Here is a 22,315-nt window from a genome sequence, read left to right as displayed (position 1 = left end):
GTATACCATGGAAGGATTTAAAAAAAAAAAATTATATATATAATTATAGCAAACCAAACCATTTCATATTCTTCCACTGCATGTTTTGAAGTTAAAACATCTTTGTTTTCTATGTCTTTTGTCAAAAATAGGAAGCTTTAATATGTCAGTGCTGTGTATTCAAATGGAAAGAACCATTTAGATATTTTTTTCCTTTAGAGCCTCATCTTTTTCCAGTGCTGTAGCTGTTTCCTCTGGCAAGTTCCAGCTACATTCAAAATATTCAAATAAGGTCATCTGATAAGATTGCCCGCTCTCTTAGGTTTTTACTTCTTATAGGAAGAAATGTTTAAAAATTATATTTAGAAGAAATTACACAAGGAGTACAAAGTATATTTGCTACTGGTATTTCTTCCCTCCCTCCAACCTGTTTTCATGCTATGGGTCAGGACTTAACAGCTCTCAAGAGTGCCTGGCTGAATAGCAGCAGGCTTCTAAATCCCAAATCAAGTGCTCTTGAAAGCACCTTACTTCTCTTGAGATAAAAACTTGAGGCAGGTTTTTCTATCTGGCCTATTCATCAAGTATAGCCTACTGAATTGTTGACATTTCTAAACACTAAAGGGATTTTAAAGATCTTATTGCTCTGAAGAGACTTACTTGTAGCAGGGAATAAAGAAGTGAAATGAAAAAAATACTGACACATGAAAAGTACAAAACCAAATAAGAGCTAGAAACGACTGAAAGCAAATAACTATAATTTGCCATATAGTTGCTGTACAAAACACGGTTTTCATGTAGGAATCTGCTCAAATGTTCATCCCTCCCACCCCCCTCCAACCCCCCCCCCCCACCCCCAACTTCCAGATAAACAGCAATGTTTATTTTATCTCAATTAGTCATAAAAGTCTCACATTTAATGTGATACCGGTTTCCATCACACATATTTAATATGTTTCAGTTTACACTGAGTTCTGCTGTCTTAGAGTCATTTAAAAAGGTATTAGAATGACCTGTCTTTTAACCTTTCCCCAGCAACTTCTTATTCTGTGTTTAAACTTCCTTTAAAGCGCTGGTTTGCCAAAGGGTAGTCACCACCTGATCACCAATGTGATTTTTGTATTTTTTTGTATGAGCAATATCAATCACTGAGTAAATATATGCCAAGTTATGTTTTCATACCAAAACAGGTTGATCCAATAGTATAGATATTAAATAACAGTTGAGTGATTTCTGAAGTCTAAGGTTATTTGGTAATAACACTACAAAAGGCTTTGTTAGCTGGAGTTTTAAACTGGAGCTCTCATAAATCATGGAGGATTAGTACTGAAAATAAAAGATATTAAAATATGAATTATATGATGTCTGCAGCCTTACATGGGAGTTACAGGGTCTGAACATACTTCCTTATCAGTGACAGCTTTAGGGTGAGAAGGCACTGATAGCAGAAATACTTCTTTCTGTTCTGGCCTGGGTTTTGCCTTAGCATGGTGCACCTGACAGTGGCATTTGCCATTGCAGAGCTGAATTTTCAAGCTTGTGAAAAGTCACAAACATAAACAAACTGGTCCTCTGTTTAGCAGCCTTGGTCTGTAAATGTGCAGAATTTTGTAAACCAGCAATACCTTTATCTATGTAAATGATACTTGCTTTTAAAAAAGAGATTAGTAATGATAGTTTGCACTTACATAGCACTTTTTCATTTCTCTAGCACTGTTTTAAAGTGATTGAATAATTTCTGTTTCTCTACACCTAATAATCCTGTGAGGCAGACTCAGAAAATACCTGTAGCAAAGAAGAACTTGTCCATGCATGAAAAGCAAAATGATTGAAGAAAAAAAAAAGAGAGATATAAAAAGCTGCAGAAAATTAGTCTGCTTCACAAAGCTATTAAATTGTTCCTACCCCTGAAGCTTTACAAATGTGCTAATTATTGTGTTCTAGTCATGTAATATGTTTCTGCACGAAGTTAAGGTGCTTTCCTGTTGCCCAAGCGCTTGTGCCGTCAGGGTGAGGGGAAGGCCTGGCAGGCTGTGTAACATGGGACAATGAATCTTCCCTTCAGACAGCGCATGCTTCACATCTGAACACCCAGAAATGCTTCATAGATGTTCTGAGCTGCCTAGCAATGAAAATTCTCTTATTCTAGCTGACCTAAAAAAGTAAGTAGACTACTGAGAAAAGGGCTACTCCCAGTATAAAACAATACCACCACCACCACCACCCCCCAGCTAGTATTCACATTTTGCCCCCTTATGACAATGGTCTCTTGAAACAGGCATTCAGGGGCGTATAGGTGGTTTCCTTTCCTGTATCTCAGACATGGCCAGATCTTTGAGCCCAATGCTCCTTTCCAGTTGCCATACTTGCTTAGTGGGTTCTACCATGCAGCCTAGTTAGAAACATGTATTGCCATGAGACCCAAGAAAGCCAGTAGACACCAGAACCCCATCATTGGAGAGGGACTTTTTACAAGGGCATGTAGGGGCAGGACGAGGGGGAATGGCTTTAACCTGACAGAGGGGAGATTGAGATGAGATACTAGGAAGAAGTTCTTCCCTGTGAGGGTGGTGAGGCCCTGGCACAGACTGCCCAGAGAAGCTGTAGCTGCCCAATCCCTGACAGTGTTCAAGGCCAGGTTGGATTGGGCTTGGAGCAACCTGGTCTAGTGTGAGGTGCCCCTGCCCATGGATGAGCTTCAAGATCCCTTCCAACCCAAGCCAGTCTGTGATTCTATGGTTTGCATTTTGTAGTTGAATGTAAAACAGTGCAGCTCACGCTGTCCAGTGCTTTCTAGAGCAATGCCTTGGAGAGATTCTGTAGGTAGACACATTGGCCATTACCAGTAATTCATATGCAGTGAGAAATATTGTGTCCATTTGCATACATAGTTGCATATTGTGTTTGTACACACAACTTCTGCAAATTATGTATAGGTGGAAATCAGTACTGCCAATATATACAAAGTCTAGAAAAACTACTGAGGCAGCAGTCGGTCTAGCTGGGCTGGTCCAGAGTCTCAGAGCAGGGCCCATTTTCCTCTGTTCTTCTTAGGAAACCACTTCATTAAACTCAGTTTCATTGGATTTAGACTAGATACTTGCGACCAGTGGAAGGTTGTAGGCCATGCATGGTTTAGTAATCGCTGGCAGAACTGTTCCATTCAGAAATCTGTCTGCATTTCTGTTTGTTTTTTGAGTTGCCAAATGAGGCATTGAAATGCACTTGTAATGGAGATGTGCCAGTGAGAGTTACCTGTCTTGGAGCACAACCTGTCTGTGAATCGTTGAGATCTATCTGAACCATTCTATCAAGAGACAGAAAACATTTTATCAGTTATTTGTGGTGTTGCACACCCTCAGATAAAATGGTGGGTTTAAATGGGTGTATTAATGACTTTTCTGAAAAGTGACAAAATATTTGAGACAGAAGCCTGATAGATGAACTGTAACAGATAGTTTTGGATGCAAACTCAAATATTTATTAGTTTTCCAGCTTAGCTGAAATTTTAGATGGTGGCAGTAACATTGTAGTATGTTGAACCTCCTAGAACAGATGCCTGTTTCTCCCTCCTCGCTTACATAGCTTCTGTTTGTACACAGTGTCTTGAACACTTCTCAAGCTTCCCAGTAGAGAGACCCAAGTGGTAGAGCAGCACAGGCATCGCCAGCAACTCTGGAACATTTCCAGTCAGCCATCTGTGGTTTGATACAAAATCTGTACTGCGTGGCATGTTGCAATGTCATTCAAAGAAATGTGGAGGCATTGTCTCAATGAGAAGCTTCACAGAGCTGTAGTACTGAATTCCTCTCCTTGACACTCCAAGTTAAGACTTTAGTTTAAGCTAGTCATCCATGTTTCCTGAATAATCAACAGATATGGGCAAGCACTTGCAAGGATGATTCACTTATCCTAAGTATATAATATAGGTTAGACTGAATGGCTGACTTGTAGACAGCTGCAAGAAAAGAATCCATCAGGGAAGAAAATGTGACATTAACATTAGGGTACATCCAACTATCCTGAGAGCCCTAGAACTACTCAGACTTGCATCATGGGTCCCACACTCCTCTTGCGTAAGCTCAGGGAGGAGAAATTCAACAAAAAGAACAGATCTACAGGAGAAATGTTAGTCTGTTTGCTTTGGACATAGATGATATAATCAGACTCCTGAACTACTGTTTGAATTTAGAACAGTATTTCCCTTCAACATTTAGACAATGTATTTCAATCTCAACAGTAACACACCTAGATAATATATCTCCTCCTGCCCTCCATCTTTTCTTCTCTCCATCTTCTCTTTTCTTCACTCCATCTTCTCTTTAGCTCTTTGTCTCTTAATTTCTTCCCCTATGGCTGTTCTCTTTCACTCACCTTTTTGTGCAATATTATTTTCAGTTGGAAAGAAAAAACAAAAAACTTTTTAATTTATACACTATTTATGATCAAGCTGGATCAGTATTTCAGTAGTATGCTATGTAAGTATTTAGTACAGTTCTGGTTGAAAGATTACTATGTATTTCTCTGAATTTTGATAAGACAGCTGGTTGAACAGCTGTAGTCCTTGGATAGCCTATAACCATCCCTGATTAATCCAGCCCCATTTATAACATGGGGAGCTTCTTCATTTTGTAGAGAGTACAGTTGTAATATAAAGCAGGTCTGTTAATTGTACATGTGATTTGGAGTGGCACTGTGTGGTGCCAAATACTCAATGTCCTCAAACGTCACAGAAGATGAATCCTCATGGTATTTTTATCTTTCCCTTGTGTCCCTTCACATGTAGCAAATCACCTTTAAAACATCTTGGAGGTTTTTCTTTGGAATGAAAGTGTTTGTTCAGACAATCGTCTGTACTTTCCTTTTCTGTCACTGAAACATGGTGATTAATGCTGCACATGCTGCATTACAAAATCCCACCCATTTCTACTTGCATGTTACTAGAACTTCTTCAGCCATCTGAAATCCTCTAGGGATTCATCTTACAGAAATATCCAGAATTAAATTTTATTTGTAGAGGTATCTCTGAAAGAGTTTCACTTTGTGACAGCCAGTGTTTAAATAAACCAAGTTTTAAATTCACATTCAAGAGTTTAGATTTTAAGTACTTTGTATAGTTTTCTGGCCATGGGACAGAAACAGTAGTGTGTGGTGTATCCAAATGAATCACACAGTTTGAACTGAATTCTCCTGGATATTATCATGTCGCTTCTGTAAAGCAGGTAACACTGGAAAGCTGCACTAAAAAGGCACATACTAAGATTCAGCATTCTGAAAAGTAAAACAGCTTTTACGAAATCCGTCACAAAAGTGTGTTTAGTAATGGGTTTTAATTTTGCCAGGTGCCTTTAAAGTTCCTGTTTAAATAATCTCTTTGTAGTATTGGAAACCACCACAAAACATCACTGTCCTGCAGATAAGGTAAAAATGAGAATTACCCTGGTTTTATTTTACATTCTGTAAGTGGTGGAAAATGAGAGGTTTAGAATAGTGTTCAAGTGTTTAACGTATTATTAGCTGTATATAAAAAAGTATTTTCATATTAGCAATATGTCCTTTAGCAGACAGGTAGGGATATGTAGGTAGAAGTATATTTATCAGCTATTCTTAGTGGAAGCCTTCTCTGAACACCTGATGTTAGCAATAATTAATTTTGATGGCTCAGATTATGCTTTAACTTTAAAAAAAAAAAAAAAAGAAATAGGAAATGCATATGGTAGATGTGCTTATTTTAACATGGGTTGATATAGTCGTGATTAGTCAATCACAATCACTTGAAAAGTAGAAAATTTTAGAATGGTCTATTTAAGTCTTTTGTCTTCATAATCAATTTAGAAAATGTATTCATTGCTGTGATTTAAAAATGATAATATAGCATCTGTAAGTATTGCAGAACAAGAAGACACTGAGTCATGTCCATTATACAGAAAACTTGTTTGTCTCCTGAATTGGTTAAAGTACTGAGAAAATTGTAACATGAACAGGAAAGTAAGAGATTCATAATAAATGAGTTTAAAAATAGCTTGCCTAAGACCTAAATGCAGTTATGGGAGGACAGATTGGCACCATTCTCTCCACAAGATAAATGTAATAGATTGTGAGATGCTGTCACTATTTGTGAACCAAATTTCAAGACTGTCATAGGATTTCTGCATGACACGGCTCTAGGCCCATTGAAATGGCTTTTCAGTTGCTGTGAAAGCTTGTAATGTCTTCAGTGGTAAGGGGCTTACTGTTTTCTCACTTGGAAGTATTTTTAGGGTTTGTGGCATTAGTAAGAATTTTATATCTTTTCCTGGCAATATTGTCAGATTCATGTGTGAGTTGTTGCAAAATTACGTCAACCTAAGTGATATGTCAGTCCAGTACACTACATATCATATAAAAGTTAATTAATTTTATCTTAATACATATACCTAGTGTCTCAGTTGTCAAACTTTATGAGAGAAGAGGCCAAAGCTTATAGTCATCTCCATGTGAAATATTTGAACAAACTCTTCTCTCTTGAAAAAATTTAGTTTCATACCTGCATATCTTTGTTCATATTTGTTTCATACCTGCATATGCATTTTGATATTAAGCCCAAAGGTAGTAATTTGTTTTTACGAAGACCAGTTGGTTACTGTGCTTGATGGTGACCTGGTAAGAAAGCGGTAAAGTCACCGACTGGCAAGGCTAAGATGCTCCTGAAATATGTATCTGCTAAGAAGTCTGTAACCATTCAGCAGCTACCTCAGTTAGAAATGCAAGATGCAGCCTGTGAGAACATCAGGTAAACCTGTTCATTCAGGACATTTTCACCAAGTAAACAGACACATCACAATGGCCCTGAAGCTGTAGCTGAGAGCATGGCAGAGAATCAGTGCCACGTGTTAACCACTGCATTGAAGGTACACTCAATGTCCCTGGTGGGCTCAGCCACCTCTGTTAAATCCTTCCCCCACTGCCCAAATAAGAGCAGTTCCAGTGAAGGTATATAAAAATCTGAAGACTAGGTACTATGATAATAGAAATAATTACTGGTAATTATAAATGAGGTATTAATAAAAAGACAGAAAAGGGAAAACATAATGCAAGAGCTGCATTATGGGCATCATAAGCAGAAGAGGAAACAGAAACAGGAACTCAATTCTGTACCACAGACTGTTCCTGTTCTCTTGTTTCTCTGGGCTTTGTGGAATGGCAAGAGTTCTGCTTCAAAGAGAAATAAGCAGCGTATAAAGCTCCCCAACTAGGAGTCTGCATCTTTCATTTTCCCAGCATTCCTAAAATTCTTCTTCCCCCTAAACCAAATCCCTTCAGCTTTGGTGACTTCAGTGTTTGTGGTGTTGCAGTAAATGGAACTAGAAGGGATCTAGAGAGGTCATTAACCCATCTCCCTGCCCCAAGGCAGGACTGCAGCCATAGTAGACTAATAAGCATTTATTTTATGGTCAAAGATCCAAATAGATTGCATTGTAGATTTTTTGTATAGTTTAATTTTGGGAAGTTTGGGCTCAGTTGTTAAAACTTCCTGTAACTGTTCACAGAGTCATAAGGTTAACTTCAGTGGAATTACTTTATCAACCTAAGAATGAACTACCACCTCTTTTTTCTATGAGATTCAATGGTTTTGCATCACTCATGTTACTATGTATTTGTTTGCTACAATATTGCAGTTATAATAACATAAAAAATATTATAATGATTTCTTAATACTATGAATAGTAATTACTTTCAGTTAAAACCTGCATACTGTTTCTATGCATTTTGTAACGAGGTATAATCAGAATCAGGAAAGGTTGTTAGGAAAAATGTTGGTCAATCCTCTTAATGCTGAAGAGAAAAAGTCTTACATTAGAAAAGTTAGTTTTTATACTAAATCTGTAAAATAATCCCTTTGATACAATACGCTACACTGGCAAAGCACTTGCTAGTGTTTTTGTCTACCTGGGATTTTGTTGGTTTAAAAAAATAGATTATACCCCAACCAAATATACCAGCAGACTGGAAGTTCGTTGTGAATAGAATAGCCATGACTTGGATCTTTACATTCCTTTTTTTTAAGGCAAAGCAGGTCAGAAAACCATCAGTACTGTATTTGGTCCTCAGTGGTGCGACTGGACTGACTGCTCAGTGTCCCTTCTGGCCTGTCATTTTACATATTCTTATCTTCCACTGCTACTTTCCCCACCCCACCCCACCCCACCCCATTGAGAACAAATAAAGTAATTAGAGGTTTTCTTCAGGCAGAGGGAGGAGCAGGGGCCAAGTATGTAATAAGTTTTGTCTCAACTGTTTTCCTTTTGTAATGCATGCCCTAAAGCTGTGTGCTTAGCTGACTTCAGTGTAATTGTTCCTATCACTGCAAAGCCTTCAGGTTCTGTTTCAAGCGGGAAGCACCAGCACTCAGACCATGCCCCTTCCCTGGCTATGCCTCTTTCCATAGCCAGTTATTTCTTAATCGATGAAGCTTACAGTCTGATTCTGAAGATCCTAAATTTAAACCTTCCTAACAGCCTGCATGGGTGAAAAGTGTGTGATCATGTAGGTTGTTTACTATCATAATGCAGATACACAATTAACTTGCACAAAGGAATTTTACTCCAGCATTCACTAGTTTTTCACACAGACAAAGGTTACCTTTCTTTGATACAGGCTCTAAGATACTGTCACACGGCCGGCAGTTAGAGGTTCCTCTTTTCACTTGCATATTTACTTTTGCCAGCCTATGACCATTTTGCCTTAAAATACTGCTGGCCTGCCAGCTTGCTATAGGCTTCAGGAAGTTTTGTGTTTATCCGCATGCTGGAATATTTTAGTGAAAATCTTCAATTATTTAAAAGAATAAACAGCAGCAGGGAATGGAATATTGGCAGAAATGCGCAAGAGAAAGCTGAGACTGACAGGAGGAGAAATTAAGCGCTTGGAAGCAGAAAACTGAGACTGGGATTGCCAATGTGAGCAAAATCAGCTTGATTCTTATCAGACTGATAAGAGAGATTGAAAGGGATGGAGTTCATAGCCTCAGAAATAGCAGAGTGTCCACCAGAAAACATTTGGTCCTAAATTAGAACTTTAAATGTGATTGTTTTCTGTGGTCAGCAAATACCTGTGGAAATGTCTGATCATTCTATAATGGTGGTGTTCAAAAAGGATCACAACCTATTCATGCTATCACTTACTGCCTTAGTTCAAGGAACCACAGTGTCTCTATCAGTGCCAAAAATAAAGGCCTTTTGTTTAACCTGTGGGCGTCTGAATAATGCCATGCAACGAATTTCCAGTTTGTGTTTTATAAGTTAGAATACTTTTAATGATGCTAAAATATTTAATAGTACTAATACTTGCAGCCCTTTTTATGTTTTTAAGCTGCAAAAAGGAAATGTAAGGAATGGTGATTTGAAATGCGTATTTAGACTTTATTCATAAGAAATGTGTGTGCGCTGTGAATCAGATCTTAATGGCAGGGTAACAGTTGTTTTCAAAGGACTCTAGTGTTGTTTACTGTTCAGAATACATCTGATCTGAAGATGAATGTGGCACACACAGTGAAATGTGCTTCCTAGAGAACCAGTGATTTGCTGTCATGTTTGAAAATCAGGATTGTAGAGATGGCAAGGATTGCAGGAAGGATGGTCTCATAATTAAGACGATTGAAGGATATCGTACAAAGTATGATGTGTCTCTGCCTATACCACTGAGCTTCTGTGTGATCACGTTGCTGCAACCCAGCACTTTTATTTCTGTACTTTTATTTTCTGTCTCTCGCTTTCTGAGTGCCTGACTAGGGGTTCTTGAAAAATTACTAGGCACTCACAGCTGCAAATAAAGTTAGCATTTGATCATGTGAAATGCTGTACAATACCGAACACTCTGTAAAAGCAAGTCCTAAATGCCCCAGTTTGTGTTTCTGAAATTTTGTGAAATTATGTGCCTCGATTTCCTATCCCTAAAGTGGAGGTAACTTTACTGCCTGATCTCTCAAGAATATTAGGAAAATAACACAGTTGGTATTTGCAAAGCATTCTGGTGCTGTATACTGACATGTGCTATTAAAAAGCCATTCTGTCTTCAGAACTAGGTTTGAATAGTCTACAATAAATATGTCAGAAAAGTTCAGAGTAAACAATGACAAGAAAACAGAATAGTGAATTGCCAGTCACTAAATGAGCAGTGTGCATCCTCCTCACTAAGATGGGGCAAGAAGAGAATATGTGGGTATAATGAAACACTGCATCATAACAAACACATTTGTAAAAGCCTAGTTCAGTCCCACCATCCAGTGTGAGGATCTTTAATTTTTCCTTTTCCTATTTGAGTCTTTGCAAGTTTATAAATATCAAGGACTTTTTTTTTCCCTTTGGACCACATTTGAAGTCCAGGCCAGCATGGTAGGATTTACAGTTGCTCCCTGTCTGTGGTGTTAGTCCCTGTGTAAGAAGATTTTGCCGAGTTTCAGTTCTGTTTGCTCTTCATGACCTTGCTCTGACTTCATTTGGTGGACTTGGCAAGAGGGTCACTAATTGCAGGAGAAAGACAGTGGGACTACATTTTCCTGAGAGCAAGCAAACTCCTGCTCCCAGTGGGAGCAGAGAGATGCTAACAGTGTGTGGGAGAAGGTTGGATTAGTTCTCTTGTCTCTCCACCTTCCACATACCAGATAGATACCCTGTACCCTGCTAGCAGAGTACTGTACACTTTTTTGGAAAGAAAATGTGACTGAAAGATGTGCCAAGTGCTCCCCTGCACTTCCCGGCTTTCCCTCGTCCTTCATTTTCTAGTGGTCACAGCCACCCTCATACAATCCAAGTTGTATGCTGGCTCTTTCCTCCCAAATGTTTTTCTCAGCAGACAAACATATTGATAGGCACATGCCCTGGTTTATGTTGTGTTGATGTAGAAATGAGGCATCATGGAGCACAGTTCACATCCACAGCCATGCTTAGACATTTTAGGAATAAGGAAAGAATTGTAAGTGAAGGATACCATACACAACACTGATTTTAATACAGTGACATGTAAGAGCTACATAGTTACTAAATTATATATACAGGGGATGATTTTTTGATACATGTTGTGCTTCACAGGCAAAGTGCTACAAATAAATACACACATTTGTCCTATTTCAGTGCAGAGGACTGTAATCTCACCCTGAGCGCAGGCTTTCCTACTCCGCATGTGTTACTTTATGCATTCCCTTCCCATAGAGGAGAGATAATCACCCACCACACAATCTTCTCCCTCCACTGCCCACAGCCAGGAGTGGCTGCTGGTGGTAGGAAGCACTTTGGATCACTTCTCAAGTTACAGCTCACTGCACAATCCCCAAGCTAGCAATGAATTGAACATCTGTAAATACAGATTTTTCTTATATAAATATTTAATATAAATAAATATTTTTAATTACATTCTTATCCTACAAAAGTTGCAAAGGTGTTGAATAAAGGCAGCTATGTTTATGTGTTGTGGTAAAAGCAAAACCATAGTAAAAGCAGAGAATATGGATAGCCCATGCAGCCTCCTAATACGGTTTTGTAGCCATTGCTGTTATCCTGTTCCCTTCAGAAGTATATGCATTCTAAAGGAAGAGCCACACAATTTAGCCTTTGCCTACTAAATCTTTCAAGAAATATGCTTCTTCCATGATACCAGATTCATAAATTATTGCACTGGGTGGGAGATGCTCAGCTGTTTCATCTCACCAGCTTTCAGTACTTCACTGTGTCCAAAAGCAAGCCAAATAAAGCCTCAGGTTTACATTCATTTTCACCTTCCTTTACCACAGCTAAATGGTAAAGTCATATCTTTTGTGTATCTATCTCCAGTGTAAAAGAACCTCAGAGGGAGAGTTGAAATATTTTTGTCATAGCTGAAAAATAAGGTTCATTATGCAAAGACTGTGTGCTTGTGGACAGCCATGTACCCTGTGTCTCAGTTTCCTCATCTGTAAACTGGATATAATGTTCTTACAACTCACAAGGGATGGCAAGGTTTGATCAGCATGTATGGTTGCCTTATACAGATACAACTACTGTCACTGCTTGGTTTTATCAGCAACTATAAGTAGAACATGAAGAAGAAACATTTAGCAGAATAATGCTGCAACCAGGGTGAGCCCTCTCCATCTTTTGACCATGACATCATTTATTTTCAGACTCTGCCACAAAGTGTACATGTTTGAAACAAAACTATACTTATATTGTAATGCCATAGAAATCAAAGGATTTGATGTAGGAGCTGACATACAGGCAAAAAACACTTGTTTTTAAAGGAAAAATGCCCAGAGATATAATTAAATACCTCAAGCACATTTGGATATTGTTTAGATTTTCATGAGGAAAAAATCTAGTCCAATTTACAGAATCCAATATATAGAAAATATACAAAACTGTTCCCAGCTCAGCCTAAAAGAGTGTCTAGAGAGTGTTTTATATGTGTTGATCAGTCAGGAAAAAGTCTGCATTCTGAAATATGCTATGGAAAATGAATTCTAAAATTATTCTTTTTTTTTTCCTCTCTCTCTTTATGTTCTCTCTCTCCCCGTCTCCCTCCTGAAAATATCCTGCCACAGCGACTGCATTTGCCTCCAGACTTGTCAGACACAGTGAGCCGCACAAGCAAACAGGAGCTGGCAGGATCCGCCAAACTGCTGAGCTCAGGATGTGGTGCTATGGCCATCGGCGAGAGGCACCTGGACTTCTAGTGATTTCTCCTTAGCAGCTTCACTCAGATTTGTATGACACTCTAATTATGAGTGTTAATGACTTATATAAATATTTTTCTTAATGATTTGACCCAGCAGTCTTTACAAATACATGTGATCATATGGTGCCGCCTTTTTTTTTTCTCTTTGTTCTGTTTTTTTTGCACTAATTTTGGGCTTGTTTGGATTTTACTTCTGTTATGTTGGGTCCTGCCATTCTTCTGCTCAACTGTAAACATGCAGTATTTTGTTCCTTTCCTTAAAATAAAAAAATTACTCATACCATTTCATTTTTAGATGGGGTTGTTTTTACAGTTTAAAAAAAAGACTATTTTTTTCAATGGAATTTTTATATACTTGCATGCCATTTTTTGTATGAATAATAAGTTGGATGATTCATTGAAATAAAGGAATGAAATTAAGTAATGCATTGTCATGTGTTATTCCAACAGCAAACTACACAGTTACGGTTTTAAAACATTTTTTGTAGTTGAAATACCATTCTTTAATGTAAGGAAGTATTTACATTAGTTTATTAAATATGTAAGATAAATTTAAAATATGTAAGATAGATAGCTTTTATTCTAATATGTCAGTAATTAAGAATGGTGGGGGTTTTAATCAGCAGTATATTATAGATCATTATTTTGCCTTATGGCTTACTACATTCGTTAAAATGCACTTGAATGGAATTTACTAGCCATAGAGAAAAGAAATTATTTCCTTCTGTATTTCAAAACAGTAATCCTAAACAATTGAAGTCAGCACTATGAAATTATGTCAACAGACATAATTCAAGATTGAAATTCAAACCGACAGCTACATTAATGCTAGAAAACCAGAAGAGTGCATTTGAGCTCGGGGAAGGGTATCACAGCATGCTGGTCTAAAGCAGAGCAGAATATACAAGTAATTCAGCTTCCGTACCCTTAGATATACAATTTGTGGACTTCCAACTATTTTATATGTATCTCTGCATGTATTTCATCAAACAAAAGAATGGTACGGTGAAGCTGACCTGTAAATTAAAGTGGTTTGCATTCTTTCTTCTGAGGCTGACTTCCATTTTGAAAGGTAATACCTTCTTCTCTGCAGAAGATCCAAGCCACCCAGCTGTAAGACTGCATTACAGTTTCAAAATTTAGTCTCTATAATAGTGTATTACATGGCTGGAGTGAAATTGACTCTTCAAAGAACATGTTAATAGGATGCAATAATGGTAACTTATTTTGATGGGTTTGGAACCAAGAGCTGGTTAAGTGGTTTGCTTTTTTTCTTCTGCAATCCAGGTTCTTCTTTATTTTTTTCTTGACAACACTGTGTAAAACAAAGACATAGCTTTTAAAACTGTCTAACTAATATGATGAATGTCAATCACTTAAAAAACTTCACTGTAGCATAAACACATACTGTATACAGCTTTTATTCTGAATTAGAATAATTGAATCAATGACAGTGATTTGCCAGGATGTCAAATCTATCCATCATATCCTGTCACTACGAGTTTATTTTTTGTGATCAAAATCAAAAAGACTACTATTTTGTCATCACCTATTTCATTAGTAGTAACAATCAGGTTTTCTCTTCTATATTTTTTAGATATGCCTGTTATATTTTTTATTTCTAAAGACACAAATCCTTTTTAAATCTTTTCAAAATAAAGTTTCAGAACTGAACTGTCAGTTTAATAAAGCAAAAAGACATCTACTTTCCTATGCCAATGTATTTAAAATATTATCATTGATGTCTCAAACATTTTTTCTCTTTTTGTGTTGTGTGTAACATTGAATGGAAGTTTTCATTAGATACTTAATTGTGCCTTTTGAAAGCATGAAATAATTTAAATACGTAGGATAAAGTGATTTTTAACAAAGGAGAAGTTTTGCATAGTAAGTCTTTCTAATGTAAATAACACAAAACACAGTATGTCTTTGTGAAATATAGTCACAGGACATATAAATTGCTACAAATATACTTAAATAGGTCATTAACTTCACAGTCAGATTCTAGTTAACAAATTAACTGAAAATTCTTTCCAAGTAGCATATATATTCCAACTATGAAAATGTGTATATTTGTGTCCTATACATTTATAAGTTCAATTTCAGAAACTTTGGTAGTTTAATATCAAAGTTGACAAATATTTTGCATAATAAAAGGAATTTCTTCTTCAAATCTGGAATATTTTTTTTCTAAGTCACTAAACATGCTTTGTAAAGTAAGTGTTAGAGTATACAGATGTGCACTGTTGTTTACCTAAGGCAAAAACATGGAGCAAAAATTCTCTTCTTTTCTTCCAAAATATCGCAGCAGTTACAACAGCACACGACAGTGACTCGGTTAATACAGCAAAGTGGTAAGTGAAATAATGGCATGTACATGCTGCCTGATAGTATGTAGCTATGTATAGATAAAGTGTAGATTTTATTCATTGCACCAAAAGCAATTTTTACTTGGGAAGAAAAAAACATTTACATGGTGATTTTCTGTGGTTTTGCCCCATAACCACTCTGTGACTGTCAAGTTCCTGGTATAAAACATCCTTCCATTCCTTCTTCTCTTGGTTTGAAGAGAACCACTTAACTAAGTGGTGCAGCTCAGGTAATTGAAGAATGGGTGCAGCCTCTCTTGACAGGCAGTTGCAATGTGCTACCAGCTTCTTTTTGCATTTTCAGAGCCCCCTTGTTGGCTTGTGTGGAAAATCCATGTGATTCTTCACACCTGCTCAGAGGGCTCTTTTCTGCAAAGATTGAGGTATGAGGCTTTTCTGTTTGTTGCAATTTTTTAAGCAGAACTTCCTACTTTTTAGCAGGCTACAAACTGAAACCGCCAAACTCAGCAAGGAAACAATAGATTCATCCCAGTGAAGACATTCCCAATTCAGCACAAGAACCCGATCTTCACAGAATTGTGACACACAGTCAAGAAAGCAGTAATGAAATTTAAAACATTGTGTCTTTAATATATCAAATAAGAACTCTTTATATAATTTCTGTTGTGTTGAGGTTTTCAAAATATAAGTATTGGGAACATGAATAATATTATGATGGATTAAGTCTTCTTCAATGTTTGTAAAGAAATTTCAGAAGCAATTTCAAGATGCAGCTGAATTCAATTTTCTGTAACAGCAGCTACGAGCATTTGAAAATGGGCATTCAGCCACTTCAGATTTGATATGCATGGTAGTACGCACTGTAAATCAAATGTAAAATAGTGATGTTGCTCCATAGACAGCTTTTGGAAAAGTACAAAAGTCTAAATTACAAAAATCCTTCACTGTGCCAGTATTGGAAAGTGAGCTATTAATGAAGTTTTTCTCAACCCACGAGGTTGTAACACACTGTTTAAAAAAGTATATACAAGAATTACACACACACTCATTTAAACCTCTATTTCTCCAGGATCAGATATTAGAAATTTAATAAAGTGTTATTCTTTTGCCTGTGCTGGAGAAATGTCATCCATAACCACACAGCACAACAGAAATAGGAAAGAAGATGCTTTTATGCCTTTAAGAGGTGATGGAAGCATGTACTACCCTCCGTGACTTCTCTTGGGCTTTTTATTTTCTCTTGTGAGCTACCTGAGTGCAAGGCCTACATTTCTTTTTTTAATCACACTCTGAGCACATGATGCTGCTTATTCAATAATAAATGTACCTGTGTAGAAAAAACAATGAAAATGAACCCTCTTCATCTTAGGAAAAAAAGAAGCTCAAATAGAGAAAAAAAAAGCAAGCAAACAAATTCCACCACAATTTTTTTTGTTGTTTCAGTTTCTAGTCTTATTGAAGCAAATGTTAGGCTGGTTTGGTTTGCTCTCCAAAAACAAAATCTGTATTTCAGCCGTTAGATTTCTCAGAAGTGTTGAGTATCAGCCATCCTTGAGTGTCTGCTGAAAACTTGGCTGATGATTTAAACTCCGCCTTTAAATGATTTTGAAAGTTACATCGAACTAATTTACAGATCTTCTGTTCGTATCAAAAAGAAGACATCAAGACATCTTTTCATTTCTCTGGTGCTGTAGAGCTTAATCTAAAAATTCTTCCAGAGAAGTCACTGGTAGTCCAGGAACAAGATGGTAGGATTAGGTCCAGTGAGTCTTTTAAAATGTTAGCAGACCTAGACAATTTGTAGCTGCATATTCCTCTATTTAAAAATGTATTTTAGTGTCTTCTGGCACTGACTATAAATCTTAAATCCAAAATGTAGCAGGAGTCAAAAAGAAGGTCTTTACTCTCTGCTGGCAGAGTTTGAGTCTGAATGTTTGTGCCTTCAGAATGGTCTCAGCACTTACAGCACTGGGGCATTCTCTTCAAAGTCTTGAAACAAGTAAATTTTGGTGCACTTTCAGGTGCTTTTCTTATAGTCAGGGTGGAACAAATGCACTAAGGAAAGCTCTTGCTGAAATTTCATGGAGCTAGACTTAAAGCTGAAGTAATGAATAAGGCTGAACTCAGTCAAGACCAGATAGAGAGTGGTGGGCATAAGGAACATTTGGAAGAATTCTCCAGCGTGGTGAAATTTCCATTTATGGTACTTCCCAGCCTACAGATAGCTCAGGATAGCTCAATGGTTTTGGGAAATTACTTGAACCAGAAGGATTTTGATAGCACAGTCTTGGAGATACTGGAGTAACAAGTCCATCTGTGTGGGAGAAAGCCTTCCCAGGAGTCATCTCAACACTATGTGGTTCTTGCCAACTAGCAAAGGGTCATAGATGTGTAGCTTCAAACCTACACCATCAATATGCCAGCTTCAGACAAGCAAATCATACTCTTATCACACCAAAATACTGGGAAAGTTTGGAAACACAAGCGGTATGGTAGGTAGGAACCATTTGCCTGATTGAGAGAACAGAACAGAGACAGTAAAAGAATACATGCAGGAGAGCGGAATGGGGTTCATTTTGCAGTCCTTGCCTATAGAAGGCTCTATGAAGTCTTAAATATGCCCTAGCCCAAACAGGTGTAAATCAACAGCAGTTCATGCAGATCAACTGAATCATAACTCAGAAAATCATCAGACCCAACAAAACCTTAGTTTAAATAAGAATAGATGGGTTTGAATGCATATTTTCCAAAGTAACAGTGTTGACTTAAATTCAGAGAAATCAAAGTGGACAAGTTGCTTCTTTAAAAGCAAAAAAAAAGTTTAAAATTTAAATGACTGGATTTTTATATAATCCAGTCTGACAGAGGGAGTTTTAAAAATAAATAAACCCTCCCCTGCAGTATTTGGAACACAAAGCTGCAGACTACAGGCTCTGAATATGAATCCAACTTTGTAAGGAGAAATGTAAAGGGTAAAACAAACAGTAGCAGGAAGAAATATAAATTTTCTTTGTGATAAGTTAGCATATTTATTGTAACAAACTGAAGGTCTTTATCTGCTTTGTGCAGTTCCATATAAATCAGAGTCCTTCTGTTTACCTATATGTAATTTCTATGGAATAACTGTTCATAAATTTCTCAAAATCCATCAGCATAGGCCTGACCTGAAGAAATGTGAATCTACAAACTACTCTGGCGCAGCTGGAAAAGCTCGTATGTCCCAGGAGAGAAAGAGCTACAATTCACAGCCCTCACCAATTTTTAGCTGCTGGAGTGTACGTGAGGTCTGTCAGGTGCCTGGAGGCAATTGCAACCTCTGCTGGAGGATTTCATGCAACTTAGAGATCCTGTCAGTCACCTGAAGGTAACAAGGATCCTCCTGGCTCACTCACAAAGCCTCTGCTCACCATCTGACCCAGCTGCAACTCAACTTGGGAGGTCAGGCTGCAGCACCTGAGAAACCATGGACCTCTATGAGCCCAGCCAAAACAGTAGCATGGTCCTTTGTGGGGGCAAAGCCCACCACCATCAGATGTGTTTTCACCTGCACCTCATTAAAGATCATGATGGTCTCACCAGGGATATCCTAGTGGGATATTACCTAGAGGGAGGAAAGAAACAGCGTGGAAGACTCTGGAATTCTCATTGTGTTAAAACAGTCATCAGAGGTTCACCATGAAACTTAGGGGAAAGCAGGTTTCATGGGGACCTTTTTCTCAAGGGCCACCTTCAAAAGAAACAGCAGGGATTCTGGCAACTGGAGGTTTCATGAAAATCTGTCACACATGTTAATTGTATGTGTTAGAAGACTGATCAACTGGTTTCATTCTTTCCAAGTTTCATTTCCTCAGCCACTATGAAAACACATTCATCTTCAACTATTGAAAACTGTCTCAGGAGAGTAACCTATCCTAAGAAAGCTAACCTAAATAACTGCTGATACACTGGGGTTTTCTTTCTTTACATCTAAGAGAATATTAGGGCAAGAATTAATTTAAAATACATTCTAAAGCAAGGAACTTGCCAACCTGGCTCCTATCCAAATGGTACTATCTTTACCACCATGCATCTCATGCAGATTGTTCCATCCTCTGCTGTTTTCTCTAAGAACTACTAAACCGATAGCATAGATGGGTAAAGAACTCATTCAATGCATAGCCCAGAGGGTCATACATTTGTGTTAATAACATGTGAGAGGCTTGCCTAACATCATTCTCCAGCAGTAATCCAAAAGGAGCTATATTCCATGCTTTGTTTTCCCCCTCAAAGAACAGGAACATTTGGGCTTCGGGGGTCCCTCTTCACTTCAGCCAAAGACTTGCTGCCACAGCTGCCTTCTCTCCACACCAAAACACATAAATACTTGCTGTCTGAATAAAACCGAACAACCATCACATCTACTCTCATGTCTGTAATTCGTATGCCTAATGGGGGGGAGATATTGCATTTGGGTGTTCGTATGTGCCAATCACACTTTTGATTAGAAACAGGGCTGCTGGAGCTCATTAAGCAAGCAGGTGTCTTGTCAAAGAAGAGTTATTTAAAAAGAAGATGCTACTACAGCATTCCCAGAGCAGAAGAGCCTTATCAGCTGCATGTGGCGCAATGCTCAACTACTGAAGCTGAGGACAAGAGCAAATGGAAATGAACTGGGAAAAAAAGAAAAAAAAGAATGATGTTTTTAGTTTTGCTAGTGCTTTCCACCATGGAAATCAAGGACAAATTTAAACCTTAGCATAACTCTAAACCTGCACGTACTACCCAGAGAAAATGAGATCACATATTTTAGTCAGTAATATCAGGAAAATCAAGAAAGAGAGAAGGAAAGAGAGAAAGAGAGAAAGAGGAAAGAAAAAGAAAGAAAGAAAGGGAGGGAGGGAAGGAAGGGAGGAAGGGAGGGAGGGAGGGAGGGAGGGAATAGGACTACCAATGGCTAGAAACCACGGGGGAAGAGACGTGTGTCATCAGTCCCAGGTTGTTCTTTACAGCTGTAATCTTTCCCCCAAAGACAAATCCTATGTTAGGCTGCCTAAAGTAAAGCACCCTACAGGGGCATTTTGCCCCCTTTATAAATAAAAACCTACCAAAAAAAAAAATAGTTATTCAATCCCCTTTCTATATGACAGCCTGGGTGTGAAAGCAGCTCCTCCTGAAGCAGGGCACACAGTGACTCGTGCTTACCTTTTAAAAACCATTAAAACCAGTATCCACACAACATGGGGCAGTTCCAACACGTATGTCGCTGCATGCATGTCTGCTTCACCATCGGCATGTATGGCTCATCATCTGTCTGCTCTGAACAATAACTGTTAGGTTAGCAGCCTTTTCACTTGTAAATGTAAATATTGTATCTAGAACACAATATTTGAAATACAAAATACAGTGTTATTAAGACAGCACTCACACATCAATTCTTGTGTGACTATAATTTGTGAAATGCTTTAGGAGGAGCTTATAAATAAAGTATAAGGTGTTATTATGAAATACATTTTAACCAAACGCACAGAAATGTCTCATTCCTATTGAAATCAATAGCAAAACTCCCACTAATTTCAGTGGTAAAAAGAGGAGACCCTTGGAAATTGCTGTGGTACACTGAGCAACGCATTACACTAATTTCAGTCTTCTTAAGAAATACAGATCTAGAAGAAGAAAGGGATGAAAATGGATATTAGAGGCATTCAGAGCATGCTGAGGATTTCAATTTCCCACTGAAGCAGCAGGTAGCGGTGTCTGGTGAGGCAGCATGTCCAGTGCTGGGGCTGCTCTGGGACCTTGCCTGGCCCCTGGGAAGCACCCAGGGGCTGGCACCGGTGCTCAGCCTTGTGCCCCAGCCCACCCTGGGGAAAAGGCTCTTGACAGGGCTGTGGGCATGATGTGCAGAGCAAGGCTGCCTGTAACCCACCAAGCCCCTGGCAGCAGCTCTTCAAGGCAAGCAGCAGTCTGGGGACCAAATGCCTTAACTTCTTTCCGATGTGCAGCCAGCCAGGGACTCTTCCCAGCCGACCTCCTTCCATAGGGCACAACAGCGAGCCAGTGAGCCAGAAACGTCTTCTCTCCACCACAGCCATCTATAGCCTGTCACTGAAATAAGCTCAGTGTTCATCCGCACATGCAACTGCTCTACAGCATTGCTGCGGCTGCAGAGGCACAGGGCTGTGAAAGGCTGCAGCCCCACAGCACAACCTGCCCTGAAGAAGGCTTCAGAAAGGGCATCCAGGGCTGGCGATGGCTCGATGAGGGCCACCAGTGGCTGGACCGCAGGTGGTGGAGCTGCAAGTCAGGGAAAACCAGGGAACGGCAAAGAAGAGCTGCTTCTGCCTGCCAATAGACACCTGCAGAAGCAGCACCACAGCACAAAATCTCTCAGGGGAGGATGGGATGGGAAGCTCATTTCCATTCCTGGTAGAGCAGAAGTTGGCATTTAGATAACAAACTACATTAGTAGGTATAAACATGCTAACTGGCTATATAAATGCTGGGTTTGTACCTGTAATTAATTGTTCCCAGGATCAATTTAGCTATGCAAGAAGGGACCTGCCTATTGTAGTGTTAATGTGATCTAGCCATATCTTATAAATATATAATGTGCATGCGCATGTCTGATAAAAATATATAAAAATAAAAATTAAACCTTCCCCACATTTCATTAATATTTGCCAATGGAGGGCTTTCAGATAATTAAAACTAATTAATGCTGATAAAATTAATATGCTTACAACTGACCAGTATCAATTAAAAAGAAGTGGTTTAATCTAATATTTTTGCACATTTTTGCTTGCTTTAGGCTCTTGATTTTATTAACTATCACCTCGTGCTTTGAGCAAAGCTTCTCTTTGTCCCTAAAGGATTCGAGTTTACGTGCATTTAATCTTGTCTGCAGCGTTGCAACTATCTCAGCACCACAACTCTGCTACTCCAAGTTTACAACAAAGCGTTATCTGCAGCAACAAATATGCCAAAAGGAAAACATAACCAACCTAGATAGTATCTTTGCTTCACAAAGGCTGCTTGTGATGCCTGTGCTTTGACTCAAAACTCCTGGCACATTGGCTTTTTAATCATGAGATCTCTTTTTCAGCACAGCATCGCAAGTAACAACTGCAGCACAATGAGCCAGCTTCATAGATATGGGAATGTTTAGATTTCCCTGCCAGTGACTAAAGGCCCTTAGCTTTCACTAGCCAGTCCCAGCTCGCATTGTTGTTGCCTGTTGATTTGTCTTCTCTCATTATTCCTTGACATGCAGCTCTCCACCCACGCCCACACTAACAACCCTCACACAAAGCGCATTGAGGTATTAACCAGGTTACAAGTTC

General features: G+C 38.5%; 1 protein-coding gene across 6 annotated transcripts in view; it reads left to right on the top strand.

Annotated features, from left to right (window-relative positions):
- ELP4 (elongator acetyltransferase complex subunit 4) overlaps positions 1–13,080 on the top strand; it is a 147,448-nt gene extending 134,368 nt beyond the window's left edge. For 3 of the 6 annotated variants that reach the window (XM_065683267.1, XM_065683263.1, XM_065683265.1), the window contains one exon: positions 12,533–13,080. In XM_065683267.1, coding sequence (XP_065539339.1) covers positions 12,533–12,664 — 132 coding nt within the window. In that variant the 3' untranslated portion in view covers positions 12,665–13,080. The remainder of the gene's footprint in view (positions 1–12,532) is intronic. The other 3 variants (XR_010613555.1, XM_065683268.1, XR_010613556.1) reach the window with 2 other exon arrangements.
- The last annotated feature ends 9,235 nt before the right edge of the window (positions 13,081–22,315 follow it).

This window comes from Lathamus discolor, chromosome 6, assembly GCF_037157495.1.
Source record: "Lathamus discolor isolate bLatDis1 chromosome 6, bLatDis1.hap1, whole genome shotgun sequence".
NCBI lineage: Eukaryota > Metazoa > Chordata > Aves > Psittaciformes > Psittacidae > Lathamus > Lathamus discolor.
The sequence above is the reverse complement of the archived record's forward strand: the minus strand, read 5'-3'. Positions and strand labels throughout refer to the sequence as shown.